This window comes from Morone saxatilis, unplaced genomic scaffold, assembly GCF_004916995.1.
Source record: "Morone saxatilis isolate NCDOM2014 unplaced genomic scaffold, NCSU_SB_2.0 Contig4, whole genome shotgun sequence".
Taxonomy (NCBI): domain Eukaryota; kingdom Metazoa; phylum Chordata; class Actinopteri; family Moronidae; genus Morone; species Morone saxatilis.
The window spans coordinates 8,602,665-8,624,880 of record NW_023339984.1 but is presented as its reverse complement, the minus strand read 5'-3'; the positions used below and the strand labels follow the sequence as shown (position 1 = coordinate 8,624,880).

At 40.2% G+C, this 22,216-nt stretch overlaps 1 protein-coding gene across 1 annotated transcript in view; it reads right to left on the bottom strand.

The window, feature by feature from the left end:
* Positions 1–22,216, bottom strand: part of LOC118338178 (adhesion G protein-coupled receptor L3-like) — a 225,448-nt gene that overhangs the window by 144,125 nt on the left and 59,107 nt on the right. Inside the window, exon 5 of the mRNA XM_035675435.1 lies at positions 6,761–6,984. Within this exon, the coding sequence (XP_035531328.1) occupies positions 6,761–6,815 (55 nt within the window). The 5' untranslated portion in view covers positions 6,816–6,984. The remainder of the gene's footprint in view (positions 1–6,760; positions 6,985–22,216) is intronic.

Sequence of the window (22,216 nt, the reverse complement as noted above, 5' to 3'; positions counted from 1 at the left end):
GCCTAATGTAAGCTAGCATCCACTGCCACTTGACCTTGCTGTCAATATCTGTCCTCATTAAACACCATTCAGCCAGCTGCAAGTCCACTTTAAATGGCATCATTCAGCGCTTACCAAATTATGCCTGTGTAACCGGGCTGAATGAATGGGGAGTCTAACTCATTTATTTGGAAGATATACACAGGTCCCAGAATGGACACCTATAAAACATGCAGAGGTATTTAACCCCACCCAGCCATTCTTAATGTTGCTGTCATTCATTCCTCTTGGGTTGCAAGTTCTGACAGCAATTTGGCAATGTCAAGCAGTCACTACGGATGCCATGGGAGGCAAAGGCCATTCTTTTATTCCCCATATCAAGCAGGTATTGATTTTTCACTCATTACGGAAGAACATAAAAAGGGAAGGGGATTTCTGAGCGCCATGCCAAATGCCACACAAAATGTTATTGTGGATAACATGAATACAAAGAAATGTGGATTTTGAACCCAGTATGTTTCGTCTAAATTCAAATTTATCGATTGTTTTCAGGCAACATGTCCTGATAAAAAAAAAACCTAACTACTAAAACACTGCTAAAAAAACGAGCATTCAGAAAGGAGCTATGGAATAAGCTGGCATCTAAATGACAGATGTGGAGGCCACCCTTAGGGTAGGTATAAAAACAAAGTAATTTTTTCCAGGGCAACACTATTATCTATTTTCAGGAAGCCTTATGTGGCTTATGGGAAAAGCGTAATCCATTCATAGGAAAAATAGAGGCAAATGAGAAAATCTGTTAAAGCATTAAATCCAAGGCACATTTAAGAATATCATCAAAACCATTTTCAAAGCCATCAAACTTTTATGTGAAAGTCAAGTTACAAAATGACTTAACCTATAAACTTTGCCTTCATTTGGCTTTCTCATTAGATTAAAATCTGTCAGATCTCAAGTCAGAACTATCCTCCAGTACTCAAAAGCTACACGAGTTAAAAAAAAAAGATCATCCCAATACTTTAGACTAAACTAAATTATGTTTATCCTCATGTATGGTGCTATAATTCATGCCAGCACAGATCAAGTGCAGTGACCTTGCACCAGGGACATGCTAAAGCCAGCGGGCACAACTTGGTGTTTTCCTGCCTTCGCCTGTTTAGTACTTTTGTGGCCTTGCTTTGACATTTATTGCACCAGTATGCGCAGTACACTCCAAGCACCAGTTTGAGGGATGATGTATGCATTTTCAAACCCTCATCTAGTGTAAATGAGGCATACTACCTTGCACAACTAGCACTAGGCTTTCACAAGATAAATACACAAAAATGAGGCTGGAAATAAGAGTTTTTAGCCAAGTGATGTGGCTCCAGGAATGGTAATGGCATTCGGTCCACCACTTTGGTCAAGAATGAAATATCTCAACAACTACTGGATGGATTACCATAAAATGTTGACATTTATGTCCCCCTAATGAATTGTGATGCCATTACTATTCATCTCGTGACATTAACATGTCAAGTTTGTCCAATACTTAATGCCTCAATTCATGAAAATAAATGAAATTCCAAGTACACCTTTTTTCTGTTATGTTTCACAAATGTAACAAGATAGTGATCATGCTAAACATTACCTTATAAGCATGTTGCCATGCTGACATTAGCATTTAGCTTAATGTACCCTAGCGTGGCTTTAGACATTTACATTGTAGGCTTGTTAAATGATCTATGCAAAAATGAATAAACAAAAATGAATTGGCACAAGATTCCTTAAAGTTAAAAAAAATCTACAAATATATGTTTTGTTTTTGTGTATTTTGTCTAACATGATTTATGGCCACTGTCACACAGGTACAATACAAAATATGTTAATGCAATTCATTTGCTTTATACTGTATATGACATGTGCTGTATGTATATGCAAAATATACACACACCGCATGTGGTACTCACCCAGCCATGCAAAAAGTAAAATGTATGCAATCTTATTACAAGTGGCTATAACAATGTAAAACGAAAGAAAGAAACTTTGTATGCTCTTATGCAAAATAGATATAAATGGTGCCTAACAGGGATGGGCATGTCAGTGTTGCCACAGCCCTAAACGAACTGAATAGGAATAGGAGTCAGATGTTTGTCATGTAATTGTGCTTACAATGTGAACTAAGCCTGACACCTTCCTAACACTAGGAATCATTATTGGACCAATTTGGAATTAAGTGCTTTGTTCAACTGCACTCCTCTTTAGTTATCGGTTGGGAGTCAGTTGGTAGTTCAGATCGGTACACAATGCATATCACCGGGGAATAAAAAGTTTTCCCAATTTTCTTGGTCTACTTTGGCAACTTTAGCCCTTCCCCCACCCACTCGTATTGCACCTAAGGCCCGTTTTCTTCTCATTGAGAATTTGGCTGAACAATTAAACTCTTTTTCTGTTTATTTCCACCAGAGTGAAACGATAAAGCTACAATCATCCCCCTACCTCATCTTCAAGAAACACAAGACACCGCTGGAAGTTGTTTCCTGAATCTAATGTCGCATACAAATGCATACATAATTTCCCCCTGCACTGAAGTACTGTATCTGCCTGCACTTTATACCGCCGCAAATGATTGACATCCACCCACTCCAAAGCCCACTTATTTTCAATGCTTCAAGAGGCATCTCACAGTCACAACAAAACAGTACATGCCTCAGTAGACTCTACAAAGAACTTTCTCCCGCTTTGAAATATGAGCTCAAATAAATCATTTGTTTAATTAATTAAGCAAATTAGGCAAATCCAGGGATGCCTTGGCGGATGGAGCCGGTGCCCTGGCACAAGGAGATTAATTAAGTGGATCGGGTACGGGAACAGTGAGACTGACATTGGAGTTTAATGCTATTGTTTGGTTAGATACAGCTAACCTTAGCATATTGGCGCTGATGCCTCGACGTGAGCAAACAGAAGGTGTTTGTAAGGCGCATGTTGGCTTGGATTCAACTTTGTGTAAGCTTTGCAGGAGAGTACAGGGCTGCGTGAACGAAAAGAAACGGAAATGAAAAACCACCATGGATCTTATACGTGCGCAAAGACTTGAGAGAGCTGTTAAAACCTACAAACACACACACGCACACACACATATGCTGAGCAGGTGCGTCAGGCACACATCTGCCTTGCTGTCTCGTTCATCCCTCATTACGTACCTATCCCACCCCGGCAGGACAATATCTGCTTCCAGGCTTGATGTATGCACGAGGACCTGACCATGAAAAGTATGTGTCAGACTTTACGCTTTCGTCTCTTTGGATTGGTCCACGAGCCATCATCCATTATAGCCGCTGTGTCTCAGATTCCATGGGGTGGTATTAAGTGGAATGAATATAAAATCCTTCCTGGAGCATTTTACATGCACAGAGACGCATGATTAATGTGCTGCTCAGGCATGGCCAGAGTGTTTGGGGCATTGCTTTTTTCATTGTTATTCACTGTTACCAAAACAATGACAAGGATGCATTTTCCTTATTTTTCAACCCCACTGACTGCATCTGTGATTGAACCTTTTATTAATCTTGCAAGACTTTGGAACTATACTTCCACACACACACACACACACACGAAAGGATCCCATGCAAGTCCATAGACAAGCACACACAAAAACAAAAATACACATAACTCCACCCACACATCCCCACCGCTCCTTAAGCTGCATTCTATCATTGAGTTTTTGTTTTGACACTCCAGAAATATTCCTCAAATAAGTGTGAGACAGTTGGGTATGTGTTGAAATACAAATAAAGGCAAGACATGGCAGGACACAGTGCAACTCTAGAGGCAGACTCTCAGCTGACACCGTACGTGCATGTGTGTGTGCATTTTTCCGTATGGGTGTTGTGACTATAATATGTGAAACTTGTCATGTGTGTCAACAGAAAGAGTGCTATTCCCTATGTTTGATTCCACTCATCCGTGCACATGTGTGTGCATGACTGTGCCTGACTGTATATAGACAAAAGGGACTATAGATCCCAAAGTAGGCCAGCATCCCCAGGAGTACACATTTCCAACACTCTCAGGGAGAAACACGCACAATGACACCGTGGTGAATATTCCCACTAAAGCTTCTCCAGCTGCAGGACGATTCTCTGGTAACATCTGGCTGTGTCCACTTATAGCATCAGGGGTTGGGTTGGGTGTTAAATTATGTTTTTTTTTCTTAATAAAACTGCCAAATTATTTACTTGGGATGTCAACTACTTCACCTGGTGTTCAAACAAGCCAGATAAGCTCAAATGTGATTGCTTTAGGGTATTAGTTATGGCACCAAAAACCATAGCTACTAGATGGTTTGTCAGTTCGACGTCACCTATTCCTAAGGGATCAATGAGTGATTGATTGTCGGGGTAACAAAGCAGAATGATTGATTTAACGGACTGTGAAGTTGTTTTTGCAGCTTTCAGCCCATTTATGATCATCATGCATTGCTGCTGACCATTTTCCAAATGGTTCAAACAGCTTTTATGATTGATGAACGCTTTTTCCTACATTTTCAGACATAAACTAAAAGCAATGGCAGCCTGGAACAATGTAAAATGCACTCACAAATCCAGAAAACTATGTTACATATGAAAAAGGTAATACTGCACTAATGTGAAGCATATTAGATGTGTGGTAAATGGGTTAAAACAACATGCAGAAAAACAACTTATTTCTTTAAACAGACCGGCTGTCGTGGGTTGTCTACAGCGGACACGTTCCAGCCGCATTTCTCAGACGTGCATCTTCTTTAAACCTCTTCACATCCATCCCCCATGACACTTTCTAATTGGCTGAGACTGGTTGTCCTACGCTTACTGTTTATCCAGCCAAATGGACCATCGATATGCATCTCTCTAATCCCAAGACGCGCTTAAATGCTTTTTGTTCCGATGGTGTTTGTGGACAATAGATTACTTGTTGGAGAACAGTGTAAACTTCTTTATAAAAAAGAAAAATGCCTGAAAGTGCAGCTAAACAGACAGACAGAGGATTCACGTGGTAGAACGGTAGATGCTTACACGCTGCGTGATTGACACATCTGTTGTAGACAGCACTTTAGAGTCAATGCTAATCAAGTACAAGGTCAAGAGGTTAAAACAATAAGGACCAATAACACTGACCGCAGGCTATCAACTATATGGTTCTTTGTGTATGGCTATGTTTGACTGTGTGTCACTCCTAGCAGTATATATAGGTAAAACAGCAATTATATCTCTTAACTCAATGACTGATGGCTAGTAACTGTTAAAGGAATCTTACAAAACGTTATTATATAAATAAGGCTCAAAATGGTGTACACATGAACCCACCAATGTAGTTTTAATGTTGCAAATCTCCTGCCAAAAAATGAAAAACAAGCAATGTATGTTATTAGTATGAACACTATGCATTTCCATCTCACATTGTTATTCTGCAAGATTAATATGGCTTTTGTTCTTGCTGTTTTTGACTGCAATTTGAATTCCCCTTTACTTATTCTGTAAGGAAATATAAAACATAACAAGCTGCTATTGTTCAGATTTTCCATTTCCTGAATGAGTAAAAAAAAAAACAATTTTTAACTGTCTGTGTAGCCATTAGAAGTGAAGCATTATTGTGAACTCTACAAATATTGAACCAAACAAATTACCCACATTGTCAGTTGGAACTAAAAACTTCATACCCCTGGAAAACACTAATGTAGAAGGGAAGTTAAAACACCACTAAGGATATATATATATTTCAGTTCAACTATAGTTCTCATAGTCTGTCTTTGTGTCTTTTGGCTGACTAGTACTAAATCAGCTGCCTCATGATGGTCAATAGAGCGCTCTAAAGAGAAATGACATATTGCTGTCCCCTGACCTCTTTCTAGTGAGCATTAAAGCTGTAAAGATGCCGGACAGCTTTCATTAGCAATGGATGGTGAATCCAGCAGCCATTGACTTGATCTCAAAGCACAAAAACAATTCAATTAGCTTCAAATCTCACATTAATGCTTTTAACCATATCAAATTAACATTGCTAAGGGCTATTGCCCCAATCCCTACACTCCCTATATCTAAACCCTAATTGATTATGATCAACCGTCCCATCCGCGCAGACACACACACACACACACACACTTCCACAACCACCCGACCACCACCACCGATGTATTTTAATCTGAATTTAAATGACTTCATTTAGTTTGCCTCTGAAACAATCCACATAAGGCCAAAGGGAAAAGCTTCGAAACTATGGCGGTTTCCGTTTACTGTGACAAGGGAAACGAAAGACTTTGCAACTTAATCTTAAGATCTTAATGCGTGAAATGATAAAAGAAGTTGTTGTTTTTTTTTTTCTCCTGCAATTCTCACTATACTAAACCACAAAGCCAAAGCAGTGTTAATGATTCTTTGAAAGTAATTTCGGTTCATTTCCTATCGCCAGGAGAGCAAGAGACTGAGACAAGAGAAAGAAGGACAGATCTAAAAATAGGTAGAAAATCTGAGAAAAAAAACAGAGTGCAAATAAGAAAAAAAAAGAAAAAAGTTTCAGGGAGTTTAGAGAGTAAAAAACTGCTAATTAGTGAGAGGAGCTAGATATACGCCGAAGAGAAGACAGACATAAAGTCAGAGGCTTTTATCACAGTTGGCTGACAGAATCTGGCACTTAAATAGCAAATGGATGAAATTCTGATACGGCTTCAAACCATGCCAGTCACAAAATGCAAGAGGTGTGTTTTTGTGCCCACATCTGCACGTCTACAAACACACACACACGAGCTCTAATGAGCCAAACTCACCCAGAGCGGCTGGTGCAAAGAGGCTGGCGAGGACAAGCAGGCGTGCGGTCCACATGGCCTCCTCCTCTTACCGCCCGCTGCCGAAGGTCCCAGTTGAGGTCAGTTTTTTCCTGGCAAATGCCTGAATTGGGTGCTTCCTTTATGGCACGGCTCCCTCCACTGTGCCACTGTTCCCACAAGACCACAAGTCCCTGTTTGCGCTGATGCCAAATGACGTCAGGAATCTGTCAAAACATACACAAAGGAGAAAAAAAAACACTTGTTAGCTGAACAGAAGACTATAAGTGAGTAAATTCTTTGTTCATTTACAGGAGCAACGGGCGTCTGTTCCAGTAAGGAACACAACAGATGGATGCGCCGTGGCTTTATCATCCTTGTGCATGGTCCTTATGGCATCGTGGGTTTCAAGTTGTCATCAAGTGACTGGGTGCAAGTTGCTCAATCTCCAGTCAGCTGAACTCATACCGGGTGCGATCAACCAAACACTAAGGCAGTGCGAACCACAAAATGTATTTTTGGATATACTGTTGTTGTTTGCTCGTAATGTGTTAACTCCCCCACCTTACCAACAAGTCACTCCCACAGAGAAACAAGGAGTGAGCGATGAAGCACACGCTGCTTTGGGTTTTGGTGGACAACTGTGTGTGTGTGTGTGGAGTATATGTTGTGTGCGTCTTCGCGCATGCATATGTGTACCAGACCTTGTGTGTTTTCTTGCGAGCCCCGATGGTAATTGACATAAGTAACGCGGCGGTGTTTTTCCTGTCCCGTGGGCACGAGCCGTAACTTCACAGTTTCAGTTTTTGCACCAGTGACTGTATTTTCACGGCCTAAGAAACAAATACTGTGCTTGCGGGCCTCGCTCCAAAATTCCAGTCAACAAAATGGCAAAGCAGATACACTCTGAATGAGCCAGATTCTTGACCTCCTCTAAAGCTCACGGGAGTGCCGTCACCGGTGAAGTCAACGCTAAGCTATCGCTAGTTAACATAAAATTAATTGCAAAAGTGATTTACATTAGTGTTGGCTTGTTACTGCTGTGACTTTAACACTTGGGACGTGTCGATAATAAAAAAAATGGTGCGTGAAATTTTGCAACTACACCTCCCATAAGTGAAGTATGAATATAGAAAAAGAACTGTTAGATGAGGATCATTCTTTTAAATCTATATACACTCTGATGAGATTATCCCCATCAAACCCATATCATGATATTAAGGTTAAGTCAGCTTTAATGATTAGGCAATCTAAACCCCTCTATTATCCACTATCAACCATGATCTGCTGCAGAAATATAATCTCTGCCAAATGATACAAGCCGAAGAGTGCGCACAATGCTGCCATCCTCTACGCAAAGCATTATCCTTGCACATTAGGCATTCCGTGCTGCATCTAATATTGCAGGCAGTTAATTCCATTGTGGGATGCCAGAAAATCTGGTTACAAAAGGTCAAAACGTGAGCACTGCATCAAAGGACAAGGCACTAGGGAAGCTGACTGACATCAAAAAAACTCAAATTATACCAACACTACATTTTAAATACACCTCCATCCTTTTATCAGACTCTCCACGTCCATCCCCTGCGTGGAGTTGTGCTCAGTGAATTCTTTGGGCAGCGGTGGCATTTCCCATCTTAAACTCTAGCTCTTAATCCCCGTTCAGAAACCCTACATTAGAGTAATCTGATTTTTTTTTGAGTGGATATTAATGGGTTTAAGAGAAAGGCAGCGGGTCCCTGCATAAACAGACCATTTGGGCAATATTAAGGGGTTAAAAGTCGGTGTGCTCATCAGCAATGTCTTGGCTGAAGGCCACAAGCGAACAAAACGAGTTGTCTGAAACACATCTACTATACTGTTCACATCACTCCTTGTGTGTGTATATATATAATGACAGGACTTTTAAGACATTAAAATAGCAATGTGAAAGAGCGTATCTGATCAAAGAACATCCTAGTGAGTAAACAGCGCTTTTAATAAAACAATCTGACAGCTGTGGGAGAGCTAAATTAAATGTGACATCAAGTAAGATACTGTGACTTCCTTGACAAAAAAAATACATTATTCCAGGAATAATCTCATTCAAATCCTCCAAGTGGCAAATTAGACGAGAAGTTTATGCTGCAGGACAACTTCTAAACTGGTGGTAGAGAAACAGAGTAAAAAGGCAGCACAGGCACAGCCACAAATTTAAATGTATATATGTCAAATAAGACATTGCAGAGCTGATTTCCATGGTATGATTGTAGGAGGAGGAGGTTTTCAGGTTTGTACCCAAACTGTCAAAAAAAAAAATGCAAGAAGCAAGTAGCAAGAGAGGGTGTTTCTATGAGGGAAGACAATGAGAATATACAGCTTTCTGTGTATCGCCGCATGCACGAAAGGTATGTGTGTGTGTGTGTGTGTGTGTGTGTGTGTGTGTGAGCGCCATATCTCACAGCACAACCGATAAAGCAGAAACTACTTGCACAGGTGTTACTTGGAAATTATCACATAAAATGAAAAACACTTCACTATCACAGTTGTTAATTTGCTCTCAAAAAAAAAAAAGCGTGTGGGCTTAGGTAGAGGAAGTGCAATCAAACGCAAAAAGAACACATCATAAAATGCATATTTATGAGAAGGGCTTGGACCCAGTTCAATGCCCAAAAAAGTAAAAAAAAAAAAAAAGACAGAGCGGTAGTCCAGCCAACTCGTCTTGTATTCCAGAAGGAGCCTTATGATACATTATGGTGCTGACGTTTCAAGGGTACTTGTTCTGAGGGGGATTTAGTATAACTCCCTTAGATAAGCTGGCCAACATTTAGCGGACCTAGCAGCGACCGCAGCTTCTGTTCTCAGCCACATCAAGGAGACTTCTTCATTACCGCCTCGCTGTTTCCTGCAACTTTCTTTTTTTCCTAATCAGTGATGATGTTGTTTTTTGTTATTTTAGTAATCGTCCGTGTGCCAACGGGGGCCCAGATGAAACCTGACAGATTTAATTAATTGACTTTTCTATCTAGTTAAAGCAAAACGGAGCCAGGTATTATAGACAGCAGCAGCAGTAGTTAATGGGGGGAAAATATGTTGTCTCGCAGCAATCATGTGACTTGGAGACAAATGGGAGGCAAAGACCGTAAAGGGAAATTCAACCTATTAGCTTGATTTAAGTTGGATCCAAAACTGAGGCTGGATTCGAGGGGCTCGTCTAAAGTTGAGACTAAAAATGCCTAAAGAAAATACACAGAATTTTTTTCTCACATATAGTACAAGTTTTAGTAAGTTCAAATATACATTCATTATTCATGTTGCAAATGACAAAAACACCTTTCAGGAAAGGTGTCGAAGATGCTTGTGTTAATATGAGATGTCAGTGTTAAAAGCCACAAAAGAAGTTGTTTTGCTTTGCTAATTTACTACTAAACACCTCCCGCTACAGTACCTTGACATTGATAACGCTCCTGTGCTCCTCGAATTGGGTGCGAGATGTGTTATGTTGTAATTAGGCATGATGTGTGACTTTGTCAATGACACCTGGAATAAGGAAAATCTCTGGGGGGCATGCTGGAAACCTATATAAATTCTGTAGATAAAAGAAAGAAAGAAATTCTATAATATTTGGTGCATTAGCTGTCACCACTACAGTGTACTTCCTCTCATGGAAAATTGTTGGAGACCATTTCATATATTTCATATAAGCCTTCTTGCTCTAAGCAGTCCCTGATTTCTTTTTCTTTCTTTCTACTCAGTGCAAGAGAGTTTACCAGCAGGAAAATAAAATATGCCAATTGTTTTACATGCTTTTTACATGTACTTTTCATATTTAAATACACGACTAACACTAGTTTACATATGAGTCACTGTCTCCTCACTGTGCTGAGCAACATCACTGAACCCTGCTCTGGCTCAGAACAAGCCAACTCCATTCGTAAAATATAGTTTAGAAGAAAGAGAATCATAAAAAAATAAAATTATTAAGAGTACAATTTTTTACTTTCACTCAAATGTCAACTATAATGCATGAAACAGAATGCTTTTTCCATTTCCCCATGTAATGGACTGGCAGAACATCATGTGCTAGTGTATTACAATTTACAAATGTATGTTTTTGCTTAAACCAGTGAATTACTTGACAAATTAACAATTAAAATTAACTTTAAAATGAATTCAACACTGCCGTAAAGCAGTCCTGCTTATTGATTTGTAACATTGTTCACAATACAATCACACATGTCCAAGCGGCAGATAGACCAAAAAAAACTGTGGTCTCAGTGTATATAATTAAATTGTCTGACCATCCCTGTAGCTATTTGCCAATACTTTTTCATTATGACGATTATTTTGTCAACTAATCAGTTAATGGTTTGGCCTACAAAATGTCAGAAAATAGTGAAATTAGTTCCCATTACAATTTCCGAAAATGTCCTTGTCAGTCCAAATAATACATAATACAAAGAGTAGCAGCAAATACTGACACGTGAGAAGCTGGAACAAGGGAAAGTTTATCATTTCAGCTTAAATGACTGAAACAATTAATCTATTATCCAAAAAAAATAATTTTTAAAAGTCAATGGATTAATTGACTATGATCGTCACACAGAAGGTTCCAATCAACAAATCTCTTTACCTTCAGCTTCACTTTTAGCTCTTTTTGATGATGGGTACGGATTTCTTTCACATGCAGCACTCTCATCTCTGTAACCCTAATACAAATGGTGAGATAGTCATCACACTGATGCACATCGCCACCTTAGGGCATTTCTCCATCTGTCACTTCCTGACCTGAGGAAACCAAAGATGATTTTCATTAATCGAGAAGCGTTCCGTACAATGCTTCTGCAACAAAGTGAAACTTGATCCTCAGTGTTATCAGATTGGGGCATACTAAGTATGATGTTACTAGTCACGCCTGCTTTAAGCCCTCCCACGTAACACTATGTAATGAAGTGGGATCGTGTTTCCGGGTTAAGTACCATGTCTCAGATTTTCAACTGTTTCATGTCCAGATGCTTATCTCACCAGCAAGGAGGGCTTGGTAATTTTTATGAGACAGACAGTGTGTTCATGCAAATGAAGTGTCTCATATAAAATGAATATTAATCAAGCACACTGTCTGCATACAGTTTGATTGATGAGCACTCACTCGGAAATCTTAGGAGATGAGCTGAGATGATTAAAATTGAGATGATCCTTTCTCTTCTAGAGTTTAAGATTATTTTTTTCCACTCGGTTGGGCTTCCGAACCTTGCAGATGGTTTAAAATTGAGCGGTCAATTTTCTATTACTAAACACAGCAGAAATGTCAAAATTGTGCTTTTCTAATGCGAGTTGAAAGGTGTGAAAAAAACGAAGGTAAATGGAGAGTGCTTTTTTAAGGCACTGGGCGCATCCCTGGAGCTTGACAACGTGAGCAGCAAGGCATTCACTCATACAATTGGTTTTTCACAAGGGACCCCAACACAGCTAGCCAGTGACAGGCAGATAATAGCGCTAACTTTAGCCTGCACAGTCGCTGAATGGCCCTATATGATAGGCTTGTTGAGTGTGACTGATGGCTCGGGTTAAATAATGGGTCCGTCCCCTCCTCCCTTCCAGGCGCACAAAGGCATTGCAACCCCTCCTGACACACAAAACACTTCCCAACTGCAAGACAATAGAAACACAACCCATTAGAGGAAATTACTTGTACACACAATAAAAAAAACCTAGCTGCTAAACAAATAAAACAAATTACCATTACAAATATTTAACAGTACGCAAGCATACAATAGGGATGGGTTACATTCCCAAAAGGGAGAGAAATAACAGCATCGAGGCCTGAGCGGACGTACAGTTGGGCTGAATAAATGCAGATAGATGCATCGTTTTAAAGGCAGGGCAAATCTGCCTTGAGACAGTTCTCCATTATAATGCAAAGCTCAGATACTATCCATTTTCCACGTCTTCCTTCTTTCCATCCTCCCTCTCTTTCTCTCTCAGCATATATCGCCTAATGCAGCACAAATGGGTCGCAGACAAAGGACGAAAGAGAGAAAGAGGTGGAGTAATAGGGAGGACAGGAAAGAGAGAGGGATGGACTATCAAGGATTGGGAAAGGGAGGATGTAAAAGATTGAGGGATGAGCATAAGACGGTGGGAGGACAGGGAGAAAGGGAAATCGGTGAGGAGAATGGGAGAGATGGATGAAATGGATTCTTAGATGAATAAAAAAAACTACAGAGATGAAGATATAAAGGAAAAGGATATTAGCTGATATTTGAAGGTCATGAATTGGAGGGTGAGCGAATCCAACGTACAGCCTTCAATTCAGCTGCTGTTAGCTGCTATAGTGGCTCAGGTGGGCAGGTTACCATGACAACCTTACCTGTTGGCCATTAATCACCTACCAGGAGCAATTGGCATGCTGTGCCCACAAACACTGCAAGTCATTATGTGACCAGGCTTGATTTTGGATGTGAGCTGAAAGGCGGCACATTAAAAACGACCGCATGGGTATAAACTGCATCGTGCCGGTAGCAAATATACTCCCAGTATTCAAGAATATAGATATGGTATATAGATTTAATACACTGTGACCTCAAAGGTAAATCCAATGCACCGTATAGATTGCTTTTCAACTACTGAATCGATATATTGCCTATGTATTATGCTGACATGAGCACTTTTCAAAGATACAAATGGACGGTATTGGCAGGGTTATGGGTATGATAGATATGTGGTGAAAAAACATGACCTCATCTAAGGCGCCGCAGTCTTAACAGGATTTTTAGCCACGTTAGCGGCATAGCTCTAGGGTCGGCAATGTCTGTCTGTCCGTCCACTACTTCGGTCCAGACAGAAATATTCTAACAGCTATCAGATTAGGGTTGCCATGAAATTTGGTCATCAGCCTCAGCTTTACTTCCTGTGTAGCGCTAATGAGCTAGCATGCTAACACACTAAACTTATATGGTGAATAAGGGAAACATTATACCTGCTTAAAATAAGCATGTTAGCGCTGCCATTGTATGCATGGTAGCATACAGATGTTCAGCTCAAAGCATACCAGTAGTATAAAAGCAATAGTATAGTCTTACAGAGCACCCAGCGAGGCTGTGGATTGTGTTGCTGAAGCTATTAATATATCTGAATGAGCTGATATTTGGTTGATTCTGACTAGCTAATGAAATAGTATAGTCAACCATCGAATACATACTTATTTTTGCTTTCAAAATGGACAATATATGGTCAGAGGACAGTTGCAAACCACATGAAGCACTGGAAACTATAAGCTGTAAAGCATATAAGGTAACATAATACAGGCCACACCCTTTCACATGTGTGAACCAAGCCATTTTTCGAATTACTGTTATAATTTTTCTGCACAGCCTGAACTCGATTGAGTCATGTTTGGAGGGCATCTGCTCAGGAAAAAAAAAAAAGCATTTATTTTATTTTTATTTGTATTTGACTTTTCAGGTCTCAATTTCACTGTGTTTTGTATTCTCTCTAACCACATTTGCATAATTTTCCAATAGACACTTCATTCCCTGCCAGATTTGAGAAGGGACAAAAACCACACACACGGAGATACACACACAAACAACAACAGCAATTTTAGCCCAGCCTCTGAATCAGAGTTACAGCAAATTCCAATGTCAATAACACTGATCCCAATGGCGCATGCATTTCAATATCATTATCTGATGCTGAGCCAAGTGCACAGAATATAATGAAATCTTAAAACATGAATTGCATAGCATCCCTGGCTAGACTAATGTGATGCACAAAAGTACATTATGTATCATGCAACATGCACTCTCTACAGAGTTGATTACAATGTTAATTCTGCCTTCCATCTGGTCCTGCTTGTCTGTGTTAGTGTTTTTGACCATAAATTGCTATGGTGTGTCTAGGTGGCATAATGATTGTAGCATGAGTGTTACCGATGGCAAGAATATGTTGTAAATGGTCTGGAAATGAGAGGTATGACTGTGTCACAAGCAACCACAATGGTCACGACCAGAGGGAATTCAAATGGGTTCCACCTGGACTCCACTCACAACTCAATAAGAGGGTGAGGAGAGGGGGGAGGGGGGAAGAAAAAAAACAGAAAGATCCAGTGGTTTGAACAGAAGGCAGGTGTGTGTATATATGCTTATGTATCCATCAACGTCGACTAAACGTCCAATTCATACATATAAATGAAAAGCTGGAAGGGAGTAGTAATTAGCAAGGCCATTGAGTGAGGAAAAGCAGAGAGGGAAGTCAGAAACTCAGAAAACTGCTGTGGCCATTTGGATAATTCACTTCTGTTTCATTCTTTGCTTACGAGAGAGTTTACTCATTTATTTAAGATTATACTTGTGTGAACAAGCTAATACTTTTGCTGAGCAGTCGCCACTGTGACAAATGACAATTAGAGAATAATATTGAATTTAACATGTAATGCGACAGTAACACAAGTAGCAAAGAGGCTATTATTCTGCAAAGTTTGCTGACATTAGCTAACTTCAGCCACCATAATCTACCGGTCATACCAGACAGAGTAAGGCTGTTGCAGCAAAACCCCTCAATGTGTCGACTTGAGAAAGGGTTCACTTTATTTCTTATGAGTTCAACTTTTTATTAGATACAAATTAGATGTAATATTTCTTCTTCATACAGAAGGAGTCCTGCTCTCCCTTATTGATGTATCAGTCTATTTTTGTCTCACTCAGATCATTTTACCATTACCTGACATAACATTTTAAATATATTTCCAAAGTCAATTTTAAGTTACTTGCTGTAAGGGAAATGGTGACAGAATAATTTGTAGACACAGAAGGGAAAAAAGATTCACTGCTTGACACTTGAACACTTGAAGGGCCCTTTTATTGAGTCTGAACTGAACTGTTGACATTTCAGCCAAAACATCTTTTGTTAGAACCTGCTCTGCCTCTTATTGTGCGAAATGTCCTGGTCCTAGCAACGTTCCTGAATGTGCAAATATCAATATGAGAGTGTGAATATCAATGCAGCAATATATTGTGGGTTTTGTTGCAAGACATTATTGATTCACTAGCACCAATACCAAAATATATTCTTTTGTGATAATTTCTTTCTTATAATAATAAGTTTTTTACCCTGGCTGTGAAGCTGAAAGCACTTCAAAATAAAATGAATAACTACAATACATGAATAATTCTGGCCTTTTATAAATTATTATCTTGGAAAACATGGTAGATTCCGGTTACTGTATCATCTTTTTTCACTGTTCTGTGTTGAGTGAATGATTCTCGTACTGTGAGGTTACCTTTGCTCCCCACCTTAAACATGGCATTGCACTGTAAAGTTAATAATATATCAGCGCTTTGCAGCTCTACAAAACATTGCTTATACACAGTGTTGGTCTACACACCAACTTATTTTCTATGCTGCTTTGACCTGAATGAGAGTAAATAAGCATGACTGGAAAAACATAATTAATATAGTATTTGAATGTTGAGCATCTATATAAAAAGACTCAAAGACAACATTAAAAGGATGAAAAATGCAGAGAGGGAAAAAAACAGCAACTGCTTGTTTCTTGCGGTCGACGATAGCCTCATTGAATTCCACCTTTGTATTCACCTGGTGTTCAAAGGTAAATAATCATCCAAACATGGTTGACACAGAGGTCGAGGGTCATCGTGGTGAATTGCTTTGTAGGTTCCTCTTGTGTTGTCTAGCAGCTTTTTAGAAAATGCTTGCGGAAATGTGAGAGAGTTGCTCTTGTGAAGACCTCAGTGACCTGGCTTTGGAGTGATCGATTAGCGAGCAAGAATAAACTTGCGAATGCCTGGTAGAGCGCTTGAGAAATTACTTTTCAACTAAAAACTGAAAAGTTCAAAAGAAGAAGAAGAATGAGGATACTACAACAAGGTATTCCGAGAAATAAAAGTTAAATGATTTGTATTTTAAACTGCTATCCTTGGTGGGTTTTACACACTTCACAGTCGGCCCACGCAGACCGCTGTGAAAAGAAAGAGTCCACTGGCAACAGCTGCCAGCCCAGCCAAGCTCTTATGAACCATTTCCGAATCATTATGGTTCAGGTCACCCCGAGGAGCCCTCCTAGTTGCCAACATTTCTTCCTCCCGTCTTTCCCGAGTCCAACTTATCACAAAATGCTCAGAGATAATCATCTATAATTGGGTATTTTGTTTTTCCAAGCCACAGGGAAGAGGTGCCTGCCGAGTAAAGTATGGAAGAAGTGTAGAGAGCTTGCGGGCTGCGGGGTCCCTCAGTCCTCTCTCAGAGTGGTATAGAATGGAGTTTGATGAAAGTCTGATTGGTCTGGGCAAACATCCTCATGGGGTATGTCTCCGGACAAAGGGAGCAATACTCTCCTCTCTTGTCGAGGCAAATGCTCTCAGGTCTGACAAATCATGGCTGTTCTTGAGATGCCTGGTCTTACCATGAGTTCTAAAACCTGATGAGATAGCTGGGGGCCCCTAGGGTTATATCAACCTCAATCTAAATGTCTACCGAATTTCAAGTAAGTTTCTCCTTCTTCTTCTCCTGCAGCCCTCTGAGTACATTACACTGACTGTAAGTGAACACCAATAAAAAGTGAGACGTGAGATTTGCAGCAGCATTGCAAAAACCACGACTCCCACTAATTCAGTAATAGACTCAGCACCATGGACTCTCATGCTGAGCTATTTACAAAAAAAACCCATTTAGGATGTACTGGTTTAATTTCACTAGATGCTGACTAATTCTAATTAAGTCATTAAAGACTTAGTTTGAAGTACAAATCTGCAAACACAAGGGATTTAATGAAGTGGATTGGGGACCACAAAGAGAGGATCACAGTGACACCATGTTAACGCTATTGATGGCTGTTCTCGCTGCATCGAGGCAAGTTAGTCAGATGTTTTGCGTGTAAAATCTAAACTTGAACGAAGAGTAGATGTAGTACACACGGAGGGGGGTGGAGGAGGACACTCTGTGACCTGTGTGTGTGCCTTTGTGTTTTTATGCACTCGGACACACTTCAGGGAGTGGCGTGAAAACACACACACACAATGCAGTGACCTTGCCCTGTGTCTCTTGGCTGAGCGGTAGAATGTGTTTGGGTTGGACTCAGCAGGCAACCTTTCTAAATCTAAAAGCGGAGGTCTCCCGGTGTGAGGCAGCCACATAACGGTCGGGGATAGTTAGCGAATGTCAAAGTACAGAAACAGGCTGTAAACCACGATTTTTACAGTGCTGTGATTGAAGCCTACACACGTGCACACACATACACACATTGGACTGTTACAAGCTGCTACATTGGACAGACTGGTAGAGAAACAGCCTGAAGTCCAAGAATTAAAAATGCACAATATGGTTTCAAATAAAGGGTTTTAATAGATGGACTTGGAAGGCCTGCCAATTGGGGTATGAATTAACTTAATAATAGGGTTTGCACCCAGATCCTCTGTAAAAAGTAATATTGTGTGTTTTTCGGCAGCTGGGATACACTGTGGAAGACAGAGGAAGTGCATACACACAGTTTTATTCTATGACAATTGCTCTTACACAGTTGCTTGGGTTCTTTCTCAACCTCTCTGAAACACACTTTAATAGACATAACGTAGCATCATCACGACTTGTGACCCAGGTCCAAGTCCTAATTGCACTCTGGTGTAACGTTATTCGTCCACTTTCGCCATAGCCACAAACACCATTGTTCCCTCTCCACAGAGCGGATAAAAGCAAGGAAGTCAGTAATTGCTTTTGATTTTCCAGAGTACCGCAACCCAAATGAGTGGAAATTTCACAGACCCACTCAGAGCATAGTCTTTTTTAATGAGATTGCCTCCTGTTTATGCAGACGGGATAATATAAGACTCTCAGTTGATGGCATTGGCCTTTTCCCAATCAATATTGAGCGTATCAATGCTTGGAGGTCTCTGGGCGCAACCTGTATTCAATTAGGCCAAAAAAAGATTGGCCCATGAGGTTTTTTAAGAGAAGACATCCAGCTAGTTTTTTCAAGCCAGAGTCATGTTTTTTTTAACCCAATTAACAATCTTTATAGTGTCTTTGCAGCCAAATTAGATTAATCGATACATTTCTCTATTATGAACTAGTGGCAAGGCTCTAGGGATGGGTCAGTCGTAATCATTGGGTCCAGGCTGAAATATCTCAACAACTGTAGGAGGGATTGCGGTGAAATTTTCCAGACATTCATGGTTCCCAAACAATGAATCCCAATCACTTTTTCACAATACTTTGGTTTTTGATAAAACACCTGCAAAATTAATGAACACTCCATCAGCCACGGCTGTATTTTATGTTGGGTACCAATTTGCAAACATTAGCACGTTAATAAGATGAACTAAGATGATGTACATGGAACAACTGCCAAAAAATCTGCATATTAGCATCATCATGACGAGCATGTTAGCACTGATGTTAGCATTTAGCTCTAAGACCTGCTATGCCTAAGTACATCCTCAGAGCCGCTACTGTAGACGTAAACTCTTTGTCTTGTTTTACCCAGAGTGACAATTCTGCACTTTGAAAAAAACTGTGCCATATAATCCCCATCTGCACTCCCATTTGTCGTAAATTTAGAAAATCTTAGGGTTGTGTACTGACTCATGGCGTCAGTGTCAAATCATTTTGACACTGATGCCAATCTCACAGTGGCTCTTTATGCATTGCTGATGATCCCCTTTGATCCAAAACCTCACACCCTCTTAGACAGAACAATATTGACTCAATTTCTGGGTAGTCCTGTCAGCCACCTCCATCTCATACTTACAGTGGGGTGCCCAAACACTGGCGGGGACTTTCCACCCCTCCATCCCTTCGCTTTTCATTTTCCTCATTTTATTTTTTGCATCAGTCCAACACAGGAATGTTATTCAACCTGCACAACAGGCCATCAGCAGTGTGTGTGTGGGACCACCTTTAAAGCAAACTCTGAAACTCTATCCTACCCACTACCCCTTTGCAATCCACCCCCACCCTGATTCCTCAATGAAGCTGGCCAAGGCAAAGGAGATTTTTGTTTTACTTCTATATCTTGAGTGCACAGGAGTCTATTTCAATGCCATACTCTTTCTTCTGACTTGGACACAGACCAAAGAGGGGTCTCTGGGACTCTCCACGAGTCTGGCATGCAATTCCTGGACCAGTTGGTTTCAGCACAGGGGGGAGTCTCGAGTAGGGGGAGGGGAGGACTCAGCTCTGACAGACGTCCAATACACACAGCTGATGCCTCAGGCTGGCAAGTCTAATAACATCATCTGTGTGAGACAGTATTGGTGGATCTCATATTTATTACCCAATATGTCCATCGGGAGGAGGGTGGAAATATTGCAACAGCAGCCAGCACCGCAATGCTCATGTGAAGAATTTCAGAATGGATATAGTTAGGCAACTCTTGGCAATGCCGTGCATACAAATTGAGAAATGAGGAAAATGCCTTACTACGAGCATAATTATGGTCGTCTCTGATTAACAGATGACTTAGAACTCCCAGTACAGGGGCTGCATTCCCTATAAAAATCTGTTACCATCTTGAGTTTGAGAGGCTTCATCAAATTTGATGGATACTTCCAAACTGAGATTGAAAAAAATTTGTAATGTGCTGCAGCCAATGGGGAGACTTAAATTCATGTGAATGGTAGGCCCGACTCACATCAAATCAAAATATATATACGTATATCACCAGGCCTATTTTACTTGGGAGATTTCTTTCACCGCAGTTCACTGCAAACATTCACATTAAGGGTCATTAAAACATTACTACAGGAAAAAGAAACTCCTACTGCCAAGCCGCCAAATCATCTTTGCTTTATTACAGTCAGAAATTGAAAGTCTGATGATATTCTTTTTTTCTTAATGTCAACATATTCCATGAAAAGACCAAACCAACAGTGATATGATCCTACTATGACTGTCCATGTAACTTAAGTTTGATATAGCTTCTTCCTCTTTGCCATAGAGCTCCATTGTTGACCAGAAACTATTAAAAACACATGAAGGAGTCACAGTGTTGCAATTTAAGTGAACTGTTTGTTCATTACAGTGAACATGGGAATATTAGTTATTTAGCACCCATCCCACACTGTCCTTGTGAAAATACTCATTACAGCATCACTGTATTAATCCACAGCTGAAAATAGCACCCCCAAAAAAATGCACCATTTACTCCTGCTTGAGTAACATTTGCTAAAAACAACAGTGCGCAGCTGTTTTAGGAAATTACTTAGCTTGACTGCTGCAGACAGAGTAGGAAAGTTGGAACGTTTGGAGAGACTGACGGTTTTGATTTCTTTTTCGTTGGATATGTTGACAATAAAAAATGCTTATCCTTTAAGAAAAACTGGTTATCGTTGGCCTTCTGCTGTAACATGATGTACTCATGCATCTTTTGCCCAAATAATTAAATTACAGTTCTGACTAAACTGAAAGTAAAACACAACATTATTTGTTAAAGTCAGACACATTCACAGAATAATGGAAAAACTGTCACTGTGCATTCATAGTCATAGATAGAGAATAAATCTGATTACTGACCAATGTTCATGCATACACAGCTTCTAGAGCAATCATTATAGTAAACGTTTTTTCTGATTTCCTCCCTCCATGCCTGATTTCCCTTAATAACCTGGATTCATATGTGGCTGTAAACATAGTCAGTGGGTCCGTGTGATGAGTTTCCCCACTGGTTCAGCTCTGATGGAACCTCCTACCACAACATATCCCAATGCCATCTACTCAGGAGCTTGAATTTTTAACAGCCCAATCGCTATGAATCATGCTTTTCATCCTTTTGACACATCACAGAGACTGAGTTTCTGAAGTGATTGATGATGGCAACATGTACTGCTGGGCGCCCGTTTTCTGTTGTCTAAACTGTGTAAAGAAAAAGCCCACGAGCGTGAATTGCAATTGTTTCTGCTCCAGTCGTTGCAGCCTTATCTGCATATAGGCGGCATCTGCTTTGACCTCGCTTTCTGCCCAGAGCTGAATCAGACATCAGCCAAAAACACACTCCCAGCATGTGCATGTTCCCACAGTAAACAAGCACTGTGCTCTAATGCGAACATTACAAAGACTTCTCTGAATCATCATTTTGGGAAAAGGGGTCACAAAGAGTATTGTAATTTCATGATGTAGGGAAGATAACTACAAATACAAAATAACAATAAAGCAGATGGAATGTCAGAGGACAATGTCAAATGGTATGCACACTCGACCGTGAGAGCCTGATTTAGACCACAGTAACAAAATCTGGATTTCATTGCCCTTTTCTATTGAAAAATTGAGCCAGTGACATTTCTTGCTCTTTTCCCATTTCTATTCAGTATTTTTCAGCGATGCCTTTAATTTTGTTTTGGTAAGGACAACAACTCGCAAGATATTTCTCTACATCTTTCCCAGCAGACATTCTGTCAAATGCAGGGACCTGTCACCAGGATGGAAAGAGCACATGTTAAGTGGAGTGACACGGAGAAATGTCCTCTGTTC